This window comes from Antennarius striatus, chromosome 2 (genome assembly GCF_040054535.1).
Source record: "Antennarius striatus isolate MH-2024 chromosome 2, ASM4005453v1, whole genome shotgun sequence".
In the NCBI taxonomy this organism is placed as follows: domain Eukaryota; kingdom Metazoa; phylum Chordata; class Actinopteri; order Lophiiformes; family Antennariidae; genus Antennarius; species Antennarius striatus.
The window spans coordinates 3,972,590-3,996,249 of NC_090777.1; the positions used below are offsets into that span (position 1 = coordinate 3,972,590).

At 49.7% G+C, this 23,660-nt stretch overlaps 2 protein-coding genes across 3 annotated transcripts; one reads left to right on the forward strand and one right to left on the reverse strand.

Annotated features, from left to right (window-relative positions):
- The first annotated feature begins 290 nt into the window (after positions 1-290).
- Positions 291-5,716, forward strand: cox4i2 (cytochrome c oxidase subunit 4I2). The gene is made up of 5 exons (XM_068327037.1): positions 291-451; positions 2,329-2,428; positions 2,768-2,932; positions 5,258-5,389; positions 5,477-5,716. The coding sequence occupies exons 2-5, from the start codon at positions 2,329-2,331 to the stop codon at positions 5,608-5,610; spliced, it is 531 nt and encodes a 176-aa protein (XP_068183138.1). The 5' UTR covers positions 291-451; the 3' UTR covers positions 5,611-5,716.
- A 135-nt stretch (positions 5,717-5,851) lies between these two features.
- On the reverse strand, positions 5,852-23,001 carry bcl2l1 (BCL2 like 1). Of its 2 annotated transcripts, none has more exons than XM_068327016.1 (3): positions 22,593-23,001; positions 18,641-19,239; positions 5,852-8,733 (listed from the first exon to the last, which is right to left on the reverse strand). In XM_068327016.1, exons 2-3 carry the CDS (start codon positions 19,169-19,171, stop codon positions 8,590-8,592), a joined length of 675 nt encoding a protein of 224 aa, XP_068183117.1. In that variant the 5' UTR covers positions 19,172-19,239; positions 22,593-23,001; the 3' UTR covers positions 5,852-8,589. The 2 variants fall into 2 exon arrangements, with proteins under 2 accessions (XP_068183117.1, XP_068183125.1); XM_068327024.1 differs by lacking the exon at positions 22,593-23,001 and adding an exon at positions 21,596-21,741.
- Positions 23,002-23,660: the final 659 nt, after the last annotated feature.

The window sequence follows — 23,660 nt, forward strand, 5'->3', positions numbered from 1 at the left end:
CCCCTCACCCCGACCTGTTAACCATTGGCTGCCTGTGTGCTACATACCACAAACAGGAAGTCAGCGTCTGGCCTCAGGACCAATCAGAACCCTGCCAACTGGTGTAAGTGTGAGTTGGGGTGAATCCCACACAGGCGCAGTGGGCTCTGCCCCCCCCCCAGCATGAAATCCAGTCTCACAAGGGTCCAGAAGTGACACCACCCCCCCCTTGCACGGACCTCATTCCTCCACCGAGGATCTGCTCTCTGTGGGTCACATGTTCATCTGATTGTTTACCAGGACTGGCGGGCCTGCCTGTTCTCCAAGCCCCCCCCCTCTCTGATCCGGCCCCGCCCACCTGCTTCCTGTTTGGAGTCGTTTTCTGATAAGAACCCAGAAGGAACGACAGACCCGAAGCTTCACATCCAACAGCTCCTCTGTGTGATCCTGCAGCTCGCTCCGTGGACCGACCGTGAGTACCCGTGGTGTTTGGTGGTGGTGGGGGGGCTGGGGGGGGGGTGCATGTGACACTAGACCCCCCCACCCCCCTCCTCTGAGCCTACAGGGCTGGTGCTGGACGTCCAGACCAGAACGACAGAAGCCATGTTCCATGGAGCCGTGTTAGTGTCAGGACCAAGACAGAGTTCACCTGGGGGGGGGGGCAGTCTACCAAAATAAAAGCATCTGCTGCTGCTGGAACAGGGCTGCATGCAGTTCCAGGTTGACTTTGGTCCGGTGGGGGCGGCGTCCAGAACCTGTTGTTAGAATTAATTACAGTCACTCAGACTTTTATCTCGTGTGATTTTATTAATGACGTCTGTCCCTCTGAGATGGTCACCCCCCCCCACCCCGCTGATGTTGAATAAGAGCCAGGTTCCACCATTTTAACATTCTGTATATGTGTGTGTGTGTGTGTACTTCTGTAGCCGACCACACACACACACACACACACACACCTGTAAACGTGTGTTACCTCATGGGGGGTCCAGACAGACACTCCTTCAGATCTTCATCAGACATCACTAGACGATCTGAGGGGGGGTTTTTAGCCTTTAAACATAATGAACCTACAACATCCCGGCTCCATCAGTCCCTCCTGCCTTAATGACCCCCCAGCGCTGAGGCTGCTGCCTCTAAATGAGCCATAAATACACCAAAACGTCCACCGAACCGCCTCACATGGGGCTGCATTTCATCCTCAACCACAGTTGTTGCACATGTCAACACAAGCAGGTCTAGTGGAAAAATAAAAAATAAAAAACAGTTGAATTACCGTCTCTGTCGACACGCCGGCTATAAAATCTGCTTTGGAAAATAATAGACAGATTCAGCACCACTACCTTTATTTAGAGTTACTGTCAGTTGGTCCTGAAAACAAGCTCCCTAAGCCGTGACTTCAAGTCAAGGTGGAATTACTTCCGACGGGCCCTGAAGGCAGCAGCAGCTGAATTTATCCCCCTCATTAGTCTTAAAAGGGTTCGTAAAATGAACAAATTACAGTTGAAAGAAGCTGCAAACATTCGTTTGTGTCGCTGCACAAACGAATGTTTGCAGCTTCTTTCAACTGTAATTTGTTTTGTCTTATGAAACAAACAAACTGCAACTTAAAGAAGCTGCAAGTGTTTTTGTTTTGTTGTTGTTTGCAGCTTCTTTGAACTATAATTGGTTTTATATAAAAATAAAAAATTATATTTTCGTACACTCAGGAACCGATTATAGAAAGATGAAGGAGAAGGTCAGTGTAAGACCGTAGATCAAAGCTGGGGCTTTGATTTATGAAAGTAGGTCAGAGCACTAACTTTGATCTTTGACCTATGCAGGTAAGGGTAAAATTTTGAATTCAGGGGTGTCGCGGGATGTTGCAGTCTGTGACTGCCTTGGTTCTAGTTCTGTGTTGTTTTAATGTCCTGTAATTGTTTCTGATCCGTGTGAGGGAATAGAACTTTAGTATTTAGAGTAGTAATGACATTACTGTAGTATTTAGAGTAGTAATGACATTACTGTAGTATTTAGAGTAGTAATGACATTACTGTAGTATTTAGAGTAGTAATGACATTACTTTAGTATTTAAAGGAGTTATGAAATTTGAATGACCTCAGATGGAGATGATAGAAATTTAATAAATAACAACTTATGAATATTGTGTTTGAAGGTTGAGGACTACCTGTATATATTTATATACCGGTATGTTTATATATAATATTATATATATTCTTTGTTATATATTATACAAAAATATCTGTATATAACATATAATAACACATAAAATATTGTATATTATATATTGTAAATCATAATAATAATGGACGTTAACCTTTGACCTCCCCGTCTGCTCTCACCTGTCCACAGATGCTCCGGTGGACCGCAGGACGCCTGGGACGCGTCATGGCGGCGCGTGCGTCAGTGGCGTTTAGCACCAGCGGCGCGAGGATGGCGAGCCACGGTCATGGTAGCGTGACATTGTCACTGCCACACGGGTGTTTCTCAGAGGTGTCTGGGCGTTAGCTGACGAGCTAACATCTGCTAACGTCAAACCAGGGGCTTTGAGTCTCCTGGGTTCTGGGGGGACATCTCAGAATCTGTTGGCTCTGAATGTGGTCCTGGTTGTTTCATGTCAGGAAGTTGTTCTAATGTACAGTACAGTAGGTGGATTGATTCCTGGTAGGACGCTCTGGTCTGACATGGCCTCCTACCAGCAGGTGGCGATGTTGACTGATGTAGCTAGAAGGGTCTTGGTTTGGGAGGACACTGGTTTTAGCTGGTTCCACTGGTGTTTCTGTCGCCCCAGATGTGGCTGAGATGGCGGACCTGTCCCTGCCCATGTACGTCGACCGCACGGACACGCCCCTCCCGGACAAGCCCTTCAAGGACGTCCTGACGGCGGCGGAGGAGGGCCTCAGGCAGAAGGAGAAGGGGCCCTGGGGCCAGCTGAGCAAGGAGGAGAAGCTCGTCTGTAGGTCACACACCCGTCACAGGATGAAGGACACACACCTGAGTCACACTACTGAGTTTAAAGATTTAACATCAAGGATCTGTAGATATGAGATGTCAGGATCCATCGTCCAATCAGATGCTGGCCTATGCCCACAAACCCCAGTGGGATTATTAACTGGAATACATTAATCCCTCGTTTATTCACGCTTCAAAATGTGCGGCTTCACTACATTGTGTATTTTTTAAATTAGATATATAATATTATTACATTATATATATATTGATCTCGATAAGATGTACGTTTCATCTCATCGAGGACAAGGGAGAGAGCGAGAGGTGAGGAGCAAGTGTCACCCATGAAGTCATGTGATACCGTTCTCGCATGCTATTGGCTGACAGCATCTGTAAGTGCACTGCTTTCTCAGACTCACGGTTCCTCCTGCAAGTTTACAAAAGTGCTTTAAACAGTCCATCAGAGTGTGGGAAAAGGTAACACAGATGGAGGGTGGTTTAATGTCAGTGTGGGGGGGGTCAGAAACGATTAAATGAATAATAAAATAAATATTTGGTTGCTATATCACAGATTTTCGCTTTTCATGGATGGTCCTGGAACACATTAACCATGAGTAACAAGGGACCACTGTACTAACCAGCTGGATTAGTAACTTTAACCTGCTGGATTATTCACTTTAACCAGCTGGAATATTAACGTTAACCAGATGGATTAGTAACTTTAACAAGCTGGATTAGTAACTTTAACCAGATGAAATATCAATTTTAACTAGCTGGATTAGTAACTTTAACCATCTGGAATATTAACATTAACCAGCTGGAATATTAAATTTAACCAGATGGAATATCAATTTTAACTAGATTAGTCACTTTAACCAGCTGGATTATTAATTTTAACCAGATGGATTAGTAACTTTAACCAGATGGAATATCAATTTTAACTAGCTGGATTAGTAACTTTAACCAGCTGGAATATTAACGTTAACCAGCTGGATTAGTAACTTTAACCAGCTGGATTAGTAGCTTTAACCACCTGGAATATTAACGTTAACCAGATGGATTAGTAACTTTAACAAGCTGGATTAGTAACTTTAACCAGATGAAATATCAATTTTAACTAGCTGGATTAGTAACTTTAACCATCTGGAATATTAACATTAACCAGCTGGAATATTAAATTTAACCAGATGGAATATCAATTTTAACTAGATTATTCACTTTAACCAGCTGGATTATTAATTTTAACCAGCTTGATTAGTAACTTTAACCAGATGGAATATCAATTTTAACTAGCTGGATTAGTAACTTTAACCATCTTGAATATTAACGTTAACCAGCTGGATTAGTAACTTTAACCAGCTGGATTAGTAGCTTTAACCAGCTGGAATATTAACGTTAACCAGATGGATTAGTAACTTTAACAAGCTGGATTAGTAACTTTAACCAGATGAAATATCAATTTTAACTAGCTGGATTAGTAACTTTAACCATCTGGAATATTAACATTAACCAGCTGGAATATTAAATTTAACCAGATGGAATATCAATTTTAACTAGATTAGTCACTTTAACCAGCTGGATTATTAATTTTAACCAGCTGGATTAGTAACTTTAACCAGATGGAATATCAATTTTAACTAGCTGGATTAGTAACTTTAACCAGCTGGAATATTAACGTTAACCAGCTGGATTAGTAACTTTAACCAGCTGGATTAGTAGCTTTAACCACCTGGAATATTAACGTTAACCAGATGGATTAGTAACTTTAACAAGCTGGATTAGTAACTTTAACCAGATGAAATATCAATTTTAACTAGCTGGATTAGTAACTTTAACCAGATGGAATATTAACGTTAACCAGGTGGAATATTGACTTCGACCAGCTGGATTAGTCATTTTAACCAGCTGGAATATTGAAATTGTTAAAGATTAACTGTTTTTGACAAAGTTAAATTACCTTTATTACTGTATTGTGGAATGTTGTGAGAGAAGAGGATGCAGAAGACAGGGTTCGGTGGAGGCAACTGATTCGCTGTGGAGACCCCTGAAGGGAAAAGCCGAAAGGAGAAGACTTGCATTGTGGGAAATGTAGTATTTGGTCAGAACACACTTTTAACCCATTTATTTTAAGGCACTCAGACCTTTAATGCTCTTGAGGGCCATAATTGGCCCTGGGGCCTTGAGTTTGACACATGTGCTCTAAAGCTTCTGATTGCAGCCCCGTTCACACCGGGTAGTTGGTGGTGGTAGTGGGGGGGGGGCAACAGCAGCCGGTAAGTGATGGTGTGTGTCGAGCGTCGAACGTCTGACCTGCATCCGTCCTGCCCGTCAGTGTACCGGATGAAGTTCTGCCAGACGTACGCAGAGATGAGGCAGCCGTCAGCCGAGTGGAAAACCGTCATGGGGGGCATCTTCTTCTTCCTGGGCTTCACTGGCCTGGTGGTGTGGTGGCAGAGCGTCTACGGTACGTCACACACACACACACACACACGTACACACAGTCTGTGGCTGCAGTCGATCATGTGATGGGCGTGTCTCTGATTGGCTGCAGTCTACCCGGAGCGCCCCAGGACCTTCGATGAGGAGTGGCAGGCCAAGCAGATGAAGAGGATGCTGGACATGAGGATGAACCCCATCGAGGGGCTCTCGGCCCAGTGGGACTATGAGAAGGGCCAGTGGAAGTGAGCCGCCCCGCCGGCGGCGCCGGGCGCCCCGACCCGACGCCACGCCGCTTCTTACTGGTTTGTCTTGTTGTAAACATACAATAAAGTTTGATCAGGTTTCCGTCCAACACGGCATCCGTCGTGTGTCCATGACCGTCACGTCACGCGTGTGCTTTGACCTCTGACCTCACGGTTTACCTCAGTTTAACAAATATAAACCAGCAGGAAACAGTCAGTTATGACTGATCTGATATTTAAGGAGTTAACTTTGAAACTCAGTCCCTCATTGGTTCAGCTCTTAGCGAGCCAATGTTAGCATGCTAATGTTAGCATGTAGCTAAAACCTTGTCTGTCCAAGTGCCCGTTTAAATGTTAACATGGTATAAAAGAAAGTATAGCTAGCTTACATTACCTCTTCCACAAAAATATAATGGTTAGCATTACTAGGAACACACACACACACACACACACACACACACACACACACACATCTTTCAACACAGGCTTTATTGGCTTTAATGGAATTCAAACTTTACAATGGCATTAAAAGACACAAATGGACCGTCGGACGCGATCTTCACCTGGACCCTGGTGACCAACGAGCAGCAGAGCTCACCGTGAAAACGTCCTCCCGCTCTGCTGCGGGTTCGAATCCCACGGAAACAACGCGGAGCTTAAGGCCTTCTGGAGGGAGGGGCACCAGGACGCGTTCACACGCAACATAAATAATCTGTCAAAGCATCACTTCTAGTTTAATGTCACTAAATCAAGATGTCTAATCTAATCAGCTTAAATACCTAATATATATATATATATGTGTGTGTATATACGTATACATATATATATATACACATACATATATCGTGTCAATGCTGTTACACTTCATTTGTGCCTCCTTCAGGAACATTTTGCCACCAACAAATGTGTATACACACACACACACACACACACACACACACACACACACGGGGGGGGGGGCAGCAGAGAAGCTTCGTGATGAGCATACGCTAGAAAAATATATCCTACGGTCCTGGAATGTGGCAGAGAGGCGTGGACATCAAACTGACGGAAGCTCCGCCTACAGGGGGCGGTCCTCATCAAGTGTTCATTTGGTTCGATGTTCATAGCGTGACGCTAATCAGGACTTAACACACAGAAATCCACTACATGTTTCTAAATGACAACAGATGGAGAAGTCCACATCCATGGGGGGGGGGGTCTGGTTTGGAAACAGGGGGGTGGGGGAGGGGGGAGCAGGTGATGGACGGTCCCGTCCACTAGAACACACACAAAAATACAGCTGACAGCACCGGGACGTCCCCGTGAATAAATCAAGCTGCCAGTCGGTGCATAAAAGAAACAGGATTTAAATTAAAGGCGTGTAGAAACACAGAGGAGCTCGTCTGTCTCCTGTCTCCTCGTCTCCTGTCTCCTGGTCTCCTGTCTCCTGGTCTCCTGTCTCCTCGTCTCCTGTCTCCTACGTCTGACTGACAGGTGTGTGCGTCTTGAACACGCATGTTCTTGCGACGCCGCCGGTGGGCCAGCTGTACCTGACACGCGTGACGAGCTGCAGTGACAGCAGGCAGAGGAAAAGGTGGAGCTGGAGAGGAGACAGGAAGTGTGTGTGTGTGTGTGTGTGTGTGTGTGTGTGTGTGTGTGTGTGTGTGTGTGAGGCTGGACTGTGACTGAGGAGATAAGTTGAAGTGTGTCTGCGTGTGTGTGTGAGATGGGTTCTGAAGGCGACATGGGTCTACAGCTGCTGACAGCTGCTGATTGGCTTTAAGAAGCTCCGCCCAGTGCCTCGCCTCTGGCCACACCTCCCTCAGGTACTTCCTGATGCAGCTCGTTCACACCTGCTGCTCCAGGATGCTACATAAACTACTCTACTCACTCTGGCATGACATGACGCCAACATGGAGCTAACATGTCGCTAACATGGAGCTAACATGAAGCTAGCATGGCGCTAACATAAAGCTAACATGGAGCTAACATGAAGCTAACATAACGCTAACATGTTTAAATGGAGCTACTATGTTGCTAGCATGGAGCTAACATGATGCTTAAATGGAGCTACCATGTTGCTAACGTGGAGCTAACATGATGCTTGAATGGAGCTACCATGTTGCTCAGATAACATGAAGCTAACATGTTGCTAACATGTTTAAATGGAGCTACTATGTTGCTTAAATGGAGCTAACATGATGCTTAACTGGAGCTAACATGTTGCTAAAATGAAGCTAACATGTCGCTAACATGAAGCTAGCCTGTAGTTAACTTTAAGCCAAGATGGAGCTCACATGTTGCTAAAACGTTGCTAACATGTTGCTAACTGTCAGAAGTGGAACATGATTATTTCAGTAGCAAAGTGAAAGTGGGGGCGACCTTCTGCTGAGGAACCATCAGTTCTGTGTCCCCCCCCCCCATGAACAGCAGGAAGTGTTCCGTTACTGAGTCTGATGGAGACGCCTGGCTCCTCTGACCCGGGTCAGTTCTGGGGCGGGTCCAGGACTTTCTGTCCAGACGAAACGTTTGTCGGTACCTGCAGGAATGTGTTTGTTGCAGATCCAACCACCAGCCTGGATCCACTGGGGGGGGGGGGTAACTTCCTGTTCGAGGACACGTTAAAACGACCTTGGGGAGTTCAAGGTCAGATCCCACGTAGGGAACATTTTGATCTACAGTTAAAGTAAAGGGCGCCGAACCGACAACCTTCAGAGCGTCCCTGCTGCTCAGGTGTTGCTACAGGATGTGCTGCATTCCTCAGCTACTGAGACGACACCAGGACCAGAACCAGGACCAGAACCTGGACCTGGATCAGAACCGAGGTCGGCGTAATGGGATGTGACGGATCACAGATGCATGAAGGGAAAAAACCCAGACAGCAGACGTCATCAGCAGGCGGTGAGACGGACGGGACCTTCACTGAACTGTCACTGTGTGTGGGGCTGGGGGGGCGGGGGTTGGAGGAGGAGGTGGTTGTGGTTGGACCCCCCCGCCCCCCTCACAGGCGTCTGTGGGCGAGCAGCGACCCCACTATGATCCCGGTCACCAGGGTGAAACCTGCCAGCATCCACCTCCTGAAGCTCTCCTGAGACCTCCGGAACTCGGCCACCTTGTCCTGACCGAAGAGCTCGGCGAAACGCTCCTGGGGAGGGACAGAGAGAGGGAGGTGTGAGAAACCAGCTCAACGTCAAACACCCCCCAGAACGTCCCTGAAACATCCTCGGGGACGTCCCTAACCCCCTTTGAAAAGCCCCACGCAGCTTCAGAGAGTCAGGTACATTCCACACGCAAAGGATTCTGGGTCTCAGAGGAGCAGGCACGCCGTCGCCATGCCAACCCCACGCGCCCCCGCCACGCCGCAAAGTTTCCACCCCACCACAGCATCAGAAAAAACACCCCCAACGCTACCTGCAGGACTTGTGTTCCCAGTAACAACACTGATTCAGAGAACACACACACACACACACACACACACACACACACACACACCCACACACACACACACACACACACACACACACAAACACACACACACACACACATTCTTGAACACCGTTGTTGAATAAAAAAGAAACGTTGAAAACATTTCCTGGAAACGAGGCGATCAGAGGGTCTAGTTCTGCTCTACCGCGGGGGGGGGGGGGGCAATCAAAATAGAATCAGAACTGGGGGGGTTGGGGGGGGGGGCAGCTGAGTCACCAGGATGACACAGCTGGACTCCTGAACCCTGTCCACACCAGATCACCTGATCACATGAATCAATGAGTCAGTAGGGGTGGGGCTGGGGGGGGTGTTACTGGTAGCATGATGACAAAGCAGACTGGAAGAGGACGAGGTGGGGGGGGGGGTCAACAAAGGGTCAAGGGTTATCCAATCTAGAGAATACCTACAGGATCTCCTGCTAACAGCTAACATCCTGCTAAAAGCTAACTTTCTGCTAACGTCTTGCTAACATGTCGGTAGGTTCTCTGTCAATTTGTGGATGTTCAGTCCTGGGGGGGGGGGGGGGGGGGGGCTGTTCGTGTCCCAAACACCGCCCCAACTGAAGACGCCTCTTGGATGAGACGCGACACGTCCAGTGGATTGATCGAAACAACTCTGGATAACCCGCTAACAGCTAACATCCTGCTAACATCCAGCTAATAGCTAACATCCTGCTAACATCCTGTTAACAGCTAACATCCAGCTAATAGCTAACATCCTGCTAACATACAGCTAATAGCTAACATCCTGCTAACAGCCTGTTAACAGCTAACATCATGCTAACTGCTAACATCCTGCTAACATCCTGCTAACAGCTAACATCCTGCTAACATCCAGCTAATAACTAATGTCCTGCTAACAACTAACGTCCTGCTAACATCCAGCTAATAGCTAAGGTCCTGCTAACATCCTGCTAATAGCTAACGTCCTGCTAACATCCTGCTAACAGCCTGCTAACATTCTGCTAACAGCTAACATCCTGCTAACATCCTGCTAGCATCCTGCTAACAGCTAACAGAACCTCTCTGATGACCTGAACCAAGAACACGCTTTAATCTGAGAACAGTCAATATTTACCCCCACCCCACCCAGAACTCCACAGGCCTTGAGACGACGTGTGTGTGTGTGTGTGTGTGTGTGTGTGTGTGTGTGTGTGTGTGTGTGTGTGTGTGTGTGTGTGTTGTTAGTGTGTGTGTGTTGTCATGATTGATGTGACCTTCTGTGACTCAGCGCTGGAGCCGTGTCCTCATTCCTCAGAACTATGTGAGCGATGAGGGCGGAGTTGATGGGGGCGGAGCTGATTGAGGCGGGGCTACGCTGATGAGTCACATGTGACACATCAGGTCATGCCCGTGACAGGAAGTGGAGCAGAACCGCTCAGTACCAACAGCGAGGGGAACTACTGGTGTGTGTGTCATGGTGCAACTGAATGAAGAACACAGATCTTCACGCACACACACACACACACACACACACACACACACACACACACACACACACACACACACACACACACACACACACACACACACACACACACACACACCTCCCTTAACAACTTTAGGGCATTATGGGTAAAGTGACCATGACCCCCCTCCAGCACCATGAGGCCAGTAGAACCTGTCACCTCCTCGGAGACGAGGGTCTCAGTGGCCCCGGCACCACCCCGGCACCACCCCGGCACCACCCTGGGGCCACCCTGGGGCCACCCTGGGGCCACCCTGGGGCCACCCTGGGGCCCCGTTCCCGGTCGGTTCCCAGTCTGATCCGACCTGCTGGTCCCAGGGAGGAGCCACCTGCCTTTCATCTCCCGTCTGCTTCCTTTTCACACGGCCGGGCCTGGATTTCTTTAACTCTCTCCGTTCCCCAGAGGAAATCAGGCGCTCGGCAGCAGCCGGCGCAGCTCTCAGGGTTCACCCTGCTCTTCCTCATCCTCAACGTCAGCTCTGCTGGCTGGGCAGAGCCAGCAAGGATGAGAGGAGGATTAGCTCATGAAAGCAGAGCAGCGAGAGAAACTGTGAAGGGGCACGGTTGCCACGGCGACCAGGAAGTGGCTGGTGTGTGTGTGCGTGTGTGTGTGTGTGTGTGTGTGTGTCTGGGCCTGTAGGACCGTCCCGTGGCTGATGAATGGTCCAATAACACGGAGGAGCGGCGCTGGAGCCGTCATTAGCAGCCGCTTCCCGTTCATCAGCGGAGACTCATCTGTTGCTCCGGTGTTGCACCACGACAAGCTGCAGCTCGCTCACACACACACACACACACACACACACACACACACACACACACACACACACACACACACACACACACACACACACACACACACACACAGCGTGGCCTGGAGATGACCTGGACCCAGTGGGCTGGTATCAGTAATAACACCTGGAGCTGCTCAGGAGTCGTCTTTTAAAGCCCTGCTGCTGCTCGTTGTCATGGTGACGGACGGAGCGTGTGTAGTGTCGGAGTCGTTATGATGCAATAAAAACACTAAAACCAGCTCAGCATCCGTCAGGATCTACTGCACACGTCACAGCAGAGCGGAGACACGCTCGTCCCCGGGGACATCTACGGACCCACGGGGGGAGCAGACGCTAACGTTAGCTCCACGCTAGCTGCAGCCCAATGGCAGTGAGTTGAGAAAAACAAACCGGATGGACCAACCCAACCGACCCACCGTCCATCATCCATCCATCATCCATCCATCATCCATCCATCCACTAACACAGGGTTCCAGAAACACTGATAAACAAACCGGTTCTCAATAAACAGCTGAGAGGTCATCAGTAGGAGAGCAACACTTCCTGGAAGTCACAACACAAGAGAAACACGTCGACACCACATGACCTTGTACACACACAAACACACACACACACACACACACACACACACACACACACACACACACTGTCCCTGGAAAGTGGAACACACAGCTCTTGTTCTCGTTGAGTGAGGTCATGGTGTCGATGGGGGTGTCCGACCTCGTGCTGCAGTGTGACGTCATCAACGCTCATCCGACAAACACGGCATGCGACAGCCACTACATCCGACAAACGACATCTGACAAACTCAGCATCCGACAGGCAGCAGAATGACGTCACACCTGGAGTCGACTCACACATGATCTCCACCGGTGATCTTCTGGATCTTCTACCTGAACGCCTCATCTGTCCCAGACTAAAATCTCTCGGGACAACGGGGACGTAAACCCCCCCTGAATACAGACTTTAACCCCCTGGACCACGGACAACTCAAGAGATCTGCAGGACAACCGACAAATCACAAACACGGGTGGTCATATGACGTCACATGACGCTCTCCAACACGCGTGTCCGGGTGATGGTTCTGGTTCTTGTGTCTCTCTGGGGTGCAGTTCCTCTCCTCGCCCTGTGGGGCAGCGTCGTGTCACACGTCTGTCCAAAGGCTTACAGAGGGACAAAGCAGACTGAACGATGGACCAATCACAGCCCTCGCTGAGTGATCACCATCACCATCTCATCTCCTGCCCCCCCTCCCCCCCCATGTCCGTGTTGGTCATGGGTTCACGGTTCTGACTCCACTAAGTGGCGGGGGCAGGATCCAGATAACGACATGAGGAGGAAAACAAATAGATGCGATCCAGAGGCTCACGCTCTGTGAGGGGAGATATGAAAAATACATGCTGGGGGGGTCCGAGGGGGGGCTCATCCATCTGAATCCAGCTGCCACAAAGCAGCTCCTTCATATTAAAATGTTCAGTCTGATGGATCTGAAGCAGGAAACAAGACGAGACCAGCTGAGGACCCGGTTTTCCTACAGACCCCCACCCCCCCCAGGAGGAACGTGAAGGTCCAGAACAGGACGGGACCTCACCCTCCATCCTGCTTCAGGTGTTTCTGATTCTGGCGTTGAGGGGGGGGTGTAGCCCTGGTGTCTCGGGTGAGGAGGAAATGTATTGAAGACGCTCTTCATCACCCCCCCCCCCTTCCTGGTGCTCTGTGAGCGGGGGCCACATTAACATGAAACGCTCGTTTACCCCCCCCCCACATCCCCACTGCAATCCACGCCTGAGAGGCGCTAATCCAGTGAGACCCCCCCCCCAATCTGATCACAGATATGAACAGAGAGACAGAAAGAGAGATGCTGGGGGGGGGGTAGAGGGGGGGGGCAGAGGTGAGGAAGAGGAGGCAGACAGACGGAGAGGAAGAGCAAGAGGAAGATGGATGTGGGGTGGGGGGGCTCCTGACCTGATTTCAGTGCTAAGCTTCAGAGAAGTGGAGCAGCGGGTACCCCCCCCCCCCACCTACCCGACCCCCCCAGCACAGACCTACACATAGGCTCACCGCCTTACCCACAATGCACCCTGATGGAGCTGAGTCACCACGGCCTCCTACTGTCCTCGACTGACGCACACTGTGTGTGTGTGTGTGTGTGTGTGTGTGTGTGTGTGTGTGTGTGTGTGTGTGTGTGTGTGTGTGTGTGTGTGTAGGAATGGTTTGGTCCAGCCGTCTCCTGGGAGACGAACCAACACGGATGAAACACGTCTTCAACACGCAAAACGACTGAACACGTGTCTGCAGGCGGTCGACCAGCAGTCCCACAAGCTGTTTGCTGCCATTTACAGTCTGACGGACACACACCAGTGGCCAGCAACACACACACACACACACACACACACACACACACACACACACACACACACACACACAGAGCTGTGACACAACGAGCGTCAACAAAAGTGTTCGCCGTCGACGCCACGCAAGAAACCGTCAGACCCGAGCCAACGAGCGCCGAGCTGATGGGTAGAGTCAGGGGGCGATGATGCAAAGGACACACACCTGTGTGTGTGTGTGTGTGTGTGTGTGTGTGTGTGTGTGGACACAGGTCCTTTGTTTGAGACAGTCACGTGACCACTGGCCCCTCCCCTCTGCAGCTCATATGTAGACAACAACAACAAGCCGTCACGTATGTGTACGTGTGTGTGTGTGTGTGTGTGTGTGTGTGTGTTCACCAGCTGATGGTTAGGGAGCAGGAATCAATACTATCGATGAAGATGGTATAGCCGCTGTGTGTGTGTGTGTGTGTGTGTGTGTGTGTGTGTGTGTGTGTATTACAAACAAAAGGATGAACACAGGTTCACGTCAGACGTGTGGCGACGAAGGTCTGTAAGGAGATGGATGGAGAGGAGGAGGAAGAGGACAAATAAGACTAACATTCATGTGTGGCTTTAGAGGAGTGTTCACCAAGGAGCTGACAGGACCTGGTGGAGAAACAGAGGGAGACACATAGAGGATGTAAGGTGGGGGGGGGCAGAGAGAGAGACGGGGGGCAGAGGGAGAGACGGGGGATAGAGGGAGAGACGGGGGGTAGAGGGAGGCTGGATCGATCCCAAGGGTGACATTCGCTGCTCCTTTACGGTAGGATAGTCTGACAGACACTGGAGCTGAGAGGAAGAGCCTACATGCATGTTAATTACAGGGGGGGGGGCAGGCAGAGACAGAGAGCGAGACAGAGAGAGAGAGAGACAGGAGACGGAGACAGAAAATGGAAGCTCAGGTGTTTTCCTTATGAAAACATGGGTTAAACCCTTAATTACACTCACACACACACACACACACACACACACACGCGCGCGCACACACACACACGGCGTTGAAGGGAATCAGGTACATTAATGTCACACAAAGGTTCTAGACCATATGTGTCAAACTCAAGGCCCCGGGGGCCAAATGTGGCCCTCCACATCATTTAATGTGGCCCACGAGGGCATAAAAGGTCAGAGTGTCCAAAAATAAATAGGAACAAAAGTGTGCTTTGACCAAAACTACATTACCCAAAAATGCAGTAATTCGGCCCATTTTAACTCTGACAAAAACGTTTTGAACGTGTGTCTGATGTTATTTTTCTTTATTGATTGATAGTTTGATCCTTGATTGATGGAGTTCTGTGGGTTTAATAACCTGACAAATTAAAAGGATTTATGTTAGAACAGAGAAACAACCAAAAATGTTTTTTCTGTGTAACTGTAAAGTTTGTAACTTGAGTAATAAATTGAGTTATTTAACATTAAGGAGTAGTTACATTTATGTTACGTTACATTTAGTTACATTTATGTTACGTTACATTTAGTTACATTTATTAGTTACATTTGGCCCTTTGAGGACAGCCTTTATGCTGATGACACCCCTGATTCTAGACGGTACGTCTTTATTGTGTTTGTGTTGTTTACTGTTGTTTACTAGCTCATCTCCATTCTGTGGACTTCCCTTGGGGGGGGGGGGGTGTTAAAGGTAACGTCACACAGACCAGTCAGCTGTTTCAGCGTTGTCGGGAATCGTTGCTCAGAGCGTTCCCTGACGTTCTCCTGGTGGAGACCAAAGCTCGTGAACGTTACGCTGTTGTTTGTCTCTGGATCGTCGCTGTAGCTCCGAACAGCTTCAGCCTTCATTAGCGGGAAAAACAGGGTTCCCTGAGTAGCAGGCTAGCTATCATTCATGGGTAATTGGTAATAACCCCCAACTACCCACCCCCCCAAAAGCAGGTTAGCTATCATTCATGTGTAATTGGTAATAACCCCGTCCCCCCCACCCTCCAGGCGGCTCCGTCTCCACTGAGTAATCACTGCCATCGCCTCCACAGCAGCAAACAGCATTATTAGGTCAACGCCACTGCATCCCCCCCCCCCCACCGCCTGCTTTATTATCTGACAATATGTGGCTGCATCCGACACTCAGTTCACACTCGGCTGGGGCGGGGGGGTCCTGCGCTACCACCAAATACCTCTACATCTACAGGATCTACATCCAGAGGATGTATATCTACAGGATCTATATTTACATTTATCTATCTGACTACAGCAATCATCTATAGGTTACCGTTCTTCATATCTCCCTCCATCCCTTTACAACAGAAGTGAACTCTGGGAAGCCACGTTAAGTCAAGAGTGATCTGGAGTGAGCATGAACCGGCTATCATTTCATCAGCTGAGGGCACACCTGCCCTCCAGCTCTACTCTGGTTGCCCCACCTGCCACCGGATTTGCGCTTCATCCCTGTGAGGGGGTGTCAGGGGAGGGAAGGTAGGAAGAAAGAAGGGGAAATGAAAGGCAGAAAGGAAGGCAAACAAGCCGGTCTCGGGTGGGTTCAGTCAGAGACCCAGTTCAGGGAAAGGGTTGTTGGTTTGAAGCAGACGAGCCACAAAAAGAGTCAGTCGTGATGTTGTGAGGAAGTCGTGCAGCAGCAGGATGTGCTCTAACATGGTGCCAGTTCAGGTCTGAGTCAGTCTACATTTGGGACTACCCTCAAATCTAGAACCAGCACCCTGCCCACAACGCTAACAGCTAATGATGCAAGCCCTAGTGGGGAAGGAAGTGACATCATGTGTCCCAGATCAACTTATCGGAAGCCAGAGGAAGTGAAATGCCCCGATGGATGTTGGTCCATCCAACGTCTCAGCGGAAACGTTCACTTCTCCACGTCGAGGCCGCTAGCGCACGCTAACTGATACCGCTGGTCAATCGGTGGTGTGTGAATCTGGAAGTGGGTCCATGGTGGTGAGATGAACAGTTCCATTCTCAAGATATTAAACCCCACCTACCAACCAATTCATTGCCACAGTAGATCCTGGAGGTCGGTGTGAACAGCCCAGGGTTTGTCGTTGCCAACACACACTTCGCATTCATTTTTTTTGAAGGCTTGCATTGATAAGAGCTTTTCGCGTTAGGCTGTGATGTTTGTTCCTCCACCCGATTTAACGTATCTCTGTTGTCGCTGGAGTTCGGCTAAAAGGCATGACAAACAAGAGATTCTGAGTTCTGAGAAATGTTCCATGCAAAATCTCACAAATCTGAGGCGTAGCCTTGATATTTTCCTGGAATAACGCCTGCAGGTAACACAAGTGGTGTTTTCTTGCTGACAATGACATTACAAATCAATTGTATGGTTTATCCTGTTTTTATCGCAACTGGACACGTCAACCGGATTTCCAAATGTAACAAAAAGAATAACAGCTACAAAGAATTCTGCTGTCTTGTTCACTGTTAACACTTCAATTATCAGAAACTCCCCCTTATTGTTAAATGTAATGACTGATTGGGTTAGCAAGCAAAACTATTCCGTGTAAACTAGTCAAAACTATGAATGTGTGTGCCAGGTGGACTAGTCCGGACTGTAACTGTACTGGTAGACTAGTCAGAACTGTGACCGTTCCGGGTAGACTGGTCAGAACTGTAACCGTTCCGGGTAGACTGGTCAGAACTGTAACCGTTCCGGGTAGACTAGTCAGAACTGTAACCGTTCCGGGTAGACTAGTCAGAACTGTAACCGTTCCGGGTAGACTAGTCAGATCTGTAACCGTTCCAGGTAGACTAGTGAGAACTCTATGCAAATGTCTGACTTTCTGAACTACCAATCATGTTGGGGTGGCTGCTTGTGGGTGTGGTTTTAGTGATGTGGGCTACCATTAGCATTTTGAACCTCTGAGGGGAACCAACAACAAACCAACAGACTCAACAAAACACTGACCTTCCCATCACGCATTATTTCCAATCACCTGTTTCCATAAGCTCATACTTGAGCCCGACGCATTGAGGAATAAATTCCCTCCATGTCTGCATTGAAAACAACACAAAGCCACTTTCTGCCCGGCAGGATGTTCCGTCGATGCTGGGATGTCGGTTTCCATAGAAGCGACCTTTGACTTGGTGCTGTACAGTACATGTAAACAGCCCCTCCCCTCGCTCCACCCACAACATGAAATGGTCTCCACAAAGGAAAGGCTGACCTTAACTGTCCTGAAGGTGTTCATACACACACACACACACACACACACACACACACACACACACACACACACACACACACACACACACACACACACAGACAGATGAAACTATAGCAGGGCTTTCATCAGTACAGTGGCGACGACCCCACCAGCAGAAGAAGGGACGGACCACCTTGGACGTGTGGAGGGGGAAGCAGCTGACGGCAGCGAGCCAATCAGCTGCCAGAGGGAACAAAGGGCTATCTGTAAACCTTGTGATGAGAGAACTTCGATCCCCAGCAGTCTGCAGAGCCACCAGCCCCCATGAAGCTGCTGAGCCTTCACTTCGATTGAGCTCTTTGAACTCCACGCTGCGGATCAATCAGGGCCCGGCTCGGCCAGCGGTGACCAGCACAAAGCCTCCGGTTCCAGTCCCTGTTAGCAACGAGCTCCTGTGGTCCCCAACACACTGTCCACCAAGGTACCCTAGAACCAAAACCCTCAAGATGACATTTTACACACCGACTGTAGGGATACACCAACGTTCACCTGGACACAAGTAAACCCCATCGTACGACACCAAGCTCCAAACTAGATCACACGAGGATGGAACCATCAACCAGCACATAAACACACACTATTAGCACCACACACACATGGAACAGTTGGAAATAAACTACTCATCTAAAGTTTCCACGGGTCGACCGCCTGCTGCTGGAGGTGGGGAAACTGTCAACATGGAAATGTTCCATACAGGTCACCTCCGCCTACCCGTGTGTGTGTGTGTGTGTGTGTGTGTGTGTGTGTGTGTGTGTGCGTGTGTGTCCTACCCAGCCTCCTTGGCTCTGGATCCAGGGCTGGATGTGGTTGTCCAGGTAGACAGTCATCCACTCGATGATGCGTCCCACCAGCGAGCTCATCTCCTTCTCTACGCACTCGACGCACAAAGCCCCCCCGAACACGAACAGGCCGATGACTCGCCCCCAGTTGACCCCGTCCCTGAACACCTCGTCCATCACGTGCTCGAAGCTCTGGTAGGCGGTGCCCGGCGTGATGTGCAGCTGGTTGTGCAGGTCGCTGAAGGCGCGCGAGTACCGGAACTCGAACTCGTTGGCCGAGTCGCGGAGGGCTTCCTTCACCGCGTCCAGACGCGACTGGGGGGGCGGCCGGCGCTGCAGCGGCGACGCCGGGGGCGTCCCGGGACTGGTTCCGTTAAAGGTCCCGTTGGTGTGCATCGCTAGCCGCTGGTCCTCCCCCCCGTCAGTCCTGTTCAGAGGCTCCTCCAGGTGGATGAGGGGGTAGTTCCTCTGGGACAGCTTGTAGTTGACGTAGAACACCACCAGCTCTCTGTTCTCAGACATCTTCAGTCTCAATAAAGTTTCTTAGGTTCAAACCAAACCTGCAGTGGGCCGACCAATCAGCTCAGGTCCTGCAGAGACACAACAATGAGAGGTGATTGGAGGAAGCAGTGATGAGGTTGTGTGTGGGGGCACGGCGGTGGACCTATTCACACCACATTTGGACAGGTGGGGTCAAAGGTCATCTCTCTAATTGGGCGGCTGTGTGTGGAGCAGATGGCGAAGATATTAAGGGATAACACGAGAAAGTAGGTGTGTGTGGGAGGGAGGGAGGCACCGAGGGACGGGGGGGGGGGCACGGAGAGGACAAAAAAGGGAAGGGGGAGGAAGGTCAGATCGGAGGAAGAGCCGGCAGGAGTCCAAACAGAACCAGAGCCTCAAGAATCAGGACGACCAGCTGACGTCTGAGACTACCGTCAACATCCATCCATCATCCATTCATCAATTATCATCCATCCATCATCCGTTCATCCATTATCATCCATCATCCATCTATTTTCCATCATCCATCCATCTTCAGCGACTTTTGTTTTGCCAGTCTTTTTTGGGTCTAGTGGAGCCTATCCCAGCTAACTACAGTCGAGAGGCAGGGAACACCCTGGACGCATCGCCAGGGCATTCAGATAAATGATGTGATTGGTAATAACCGGTGAGGTAATAAGCGTTCATAAGAACCTCTGTTGGTCTGGGTGTTAACGGCAGCGGCGCTGGGGGAGGAACACCGTCTTACCCTCCAGTTCAGTTGATGTTCACTTCGGACGCTAAACACAACCATGGACGTCCGGATGTGACACTCCACTCAACTGCAATTTAGGAAAGTTTAGCCCCAAAATGAAGACATCCGAACACGTGGTGTTCTTACGCTACGTCAACATCCAGAGGAACGCAGGTTTGAATACACGTTGAGTCATCTTCTGGTTTAGGGTATGTCCAGGGTTCAGAAACACGTAGCGCCGCTAAGCGGGTGACAAGACCGACGTGATGTCATTCATGATGTCATTCATGACAGCCATTAGAACTCGACTATTGATAAAACTTTGGATCATCAACTATTGATCAATAATTAGTTCCTGTTAACAAACAGGAGTCAAGACGGCTCAATGTCTAACAAGACATTCAGGTTTTATGGAGGAACTTTTCATTCTAGTCCAAAGCTGGACTCTGGTCCACTTCCTGTCCACAGATGACAAAGAGCTTCTAGATGGAGTCCAGAAAAATAGCGTGATATCTGCTCAACCCCCGACCCTAACCTCAACACTAACCCCGACCCCATCACAGTACAAATATATGTATCCTATGTTACTGTATATAGTCTATTATAATATATATAGTATATTACAGAAAATATATTACAGTATATTTTAGTGTAAATAGTATATTGCAGTATATATAATATATTATTATACACAGTACATTATATTACAGTGTATTATATATTATACAATATTACAATATATTACAGTATATTATAGTATATTACAGTACATTATACTATATTACAGTATTTTACTGTATATTTACTATATTACAAATACTATTGTAAATTACAGTATATTATAGTATGACAGTACATTACAGTATATTATAGTATATTACGGAATATTATAGTATATTTTGGTATATTACAGTATATTGTAGTGTATTACAGCACATTACATTATATTACAATGATAGCGGACCTTCACTCCCGACTCTTAACTCAATCTGGGTGACAAAGCCTCCTCCTCCTGCTCCTCCTCCTGCTCCTCCTCCTCCTCCTCCCCCGTCACTCAGGTTCACGCTGCGTGTCGCCATTAACGGTATGCAGGTACACAAAGGGGGGGCTGGCGGCGACATGAACCGCTGCCACCATCAGGTGGACGCTCACTTCGGGACACCTTCAGCCCCACGCTGCGTGGCGCGGAGGCCCGGATCACTAACACGTGACTCCTGTTGTTGACACCAGACCACCAGAGCTCCATTCAGGTCCACCAGCACCACCTCCCCGGTGTGATGAAATCCACGGGCTCTGTGAGACACGCGTGGGTGGGGGGGGGAGGAGGCTCTGTTTACAACGGCCACATGGTCCCCCGCCACCAGCACGTGGCTCCAGCAGCCCCACGCTGACGTAAACACCACACCAACACCAACACAGCACCTGAACGCAACACTGGTCGTGACAGACGTGAACCCAGGAGCCACGAGATGCTGCGGCCGTGTTGATCCCTGCGGACTGTGGACGGACTGTGGACGGACTGTGGACGGACTGTGGACGGACTGTGGACGGACTGTGGACGGACTGTGGACGGACTGTGGACCGGACTGGACGGTGGTTCCTGAACGCAGCAGCACCCAGTCAGCGTTTCCATAGAAATATCCACGCCAGATATTGATGAATTCCTCCCAGTGAATCACAAGACCAGTTAAACATGAACGCGGACGTCTTACCAGCAACGCGCCGCCCACCAACGAGGCTTTATCCCGGGTGGGTCCGGTCCGGTTCGGTTCGGTTCTGCCAGCCGCTCGGTCCGTCCACATAAAACCTGTCACAGCCCACGGGTGTTCACGCAGTCTGGCTGCGCGTCTCTTACTACGCCCCCTCCCTCCGTGGACTGCAGGCCCAGCCCTCCGATGATTACGTAACACGACGCCTTCAGGGACTTTGAGGAGAATCTGTGGTTTCACCACCCCCCGCCCCCACCCCCCTCCCCGGATGGCACCATTCCTCATTCATGCTGGCTTAACGTGATGAAAGGATAGAGTAGAGCATTCTGTGGTGAAACCGGAACACCCACAGCAGCGATGATGCGTTCTAAGATTCTGTGGACAAAACTAATACTAATACATTTGACAATAAAACTGACTTTGATCTGCCACGGGATTTATGTATGTGAGCACATGTCAGTTAAAATGAACACCGCCCCCCTCCCCCTGGAAGGACTAAACACACAAAAACAGCACCGTTGACAATCCAGACCAAAGGCTAACGTGATTAATTCCGTTTACTGGCGGATGCCCGGGTTTCGGAGGCGTCCGTGAAGGCAGCACAACGCATTCCACACTCCAGTCAGAGAGCTGGGCTCAGCGCCTCGAACGAGCTGCGCATGCGCGGTTTGTAGTATCACTCCGCTCCCTTTCTTCCCCATGACCCCCGAACCCGAGTCTGCTTCCGCCGAAAGGTTCGGGTTCGAATCCCGCCGTCACGGGCTCAAATAAAGTAACCCCTGTACATCCGGGTCCCCCCTGAGGTCACCCACCGGCCGCTCCCACGACCCTGAACACCACACCGACGCCCCCCGCCGCTCTGCGGCCGCCGGGACGGGCTGTCATCTGTCAGCCCGGCCCGGCGGCGCCGCGTCCCCGTTAACAGTAAACCCGTGGAGGGGGGCGGCGGGACAGCTCCCCGCTCCCCGACCCGACACACACACACACCGGCCGGCCTCACCTGGGGGGTGGTCTCCTCAGCGTCATGTCTCCACCAGGAGCTGCTAGCCTCCCAGCTAACGCCGCCGGAGTTCGGCCTGCAGTGACGGCTTCAGCCCGGCCCGCCCTCCGTCACGCCGCCTGCGTCAGCCGCGCACACGGCGGCCCGCGGTGAAGCCGGAGGCGTCTGGGTAGGAAGTGTGACGTCCGCGCGTCAGAGCGGGTTCCGCGGGTCCCTCCTGTCGGGTAGCGGACGGCTAGCGGCGGACAGCAGCATGGCCCAGCGGCGCTCAGGCTAGCGCTAGCTGGCTAACAGGTTCCGGTTGGCCTCCCGGTCAGCGGGTCACCGCGGGGCGGCAGCTCTTCACGGCACGGGCCGGAACAAAGGGTGGGAGGTCTCCATGGCAACCTTTGTTACCCCAACATCTAGCGTGCTTCCGGCTCGCTGTCGGGTTTGAGAACAGCGCCCCCGCGTGGACATAACTCCACACTACCCTCTGTGGCGGTTACTGAATTAACACGTAGGACGTGTGTGTGGGTAAGACTGCAACATCCCACGACACCCCTGAATTCAAAATTTTACTGACTTACTTGCATAGGTGAAAGATCAAAGCTAGTGCTTTTTATAGATCAAAGCACTAGCTTTGATCTATCTTCTATCTTCCATTCAAAGCACTAGCTTTGATCTGTTGTCTTGACCTTGACCTACACGTAGGATGAAATTAAACTACAGTTGGACATGAGTACATAAAGTTAAACTACAGTAGGACGTGTGTGTAGATCCATTAAACTTAAGTTGGATGTGTGTAGATAGATAGATAGATAGATAGATAGATAGATAGATAGATAGATAGATAGATAGATAGATAGATAGATAGATAGATAGATAGATACTCTATCAATCCCGGAGGAAATTGTACATATCTACTGCTCAGGCATTACATCACGAATAAATACTGGATTAAATACCAGGAGAAAAAGAAACACTGACATCACAGGACATACCACAAGACATACACTACACTAACATGCAACATTAACAGGACTTGTATACTAAACTATAACTAAAATATAAACAGTATAAACTGAA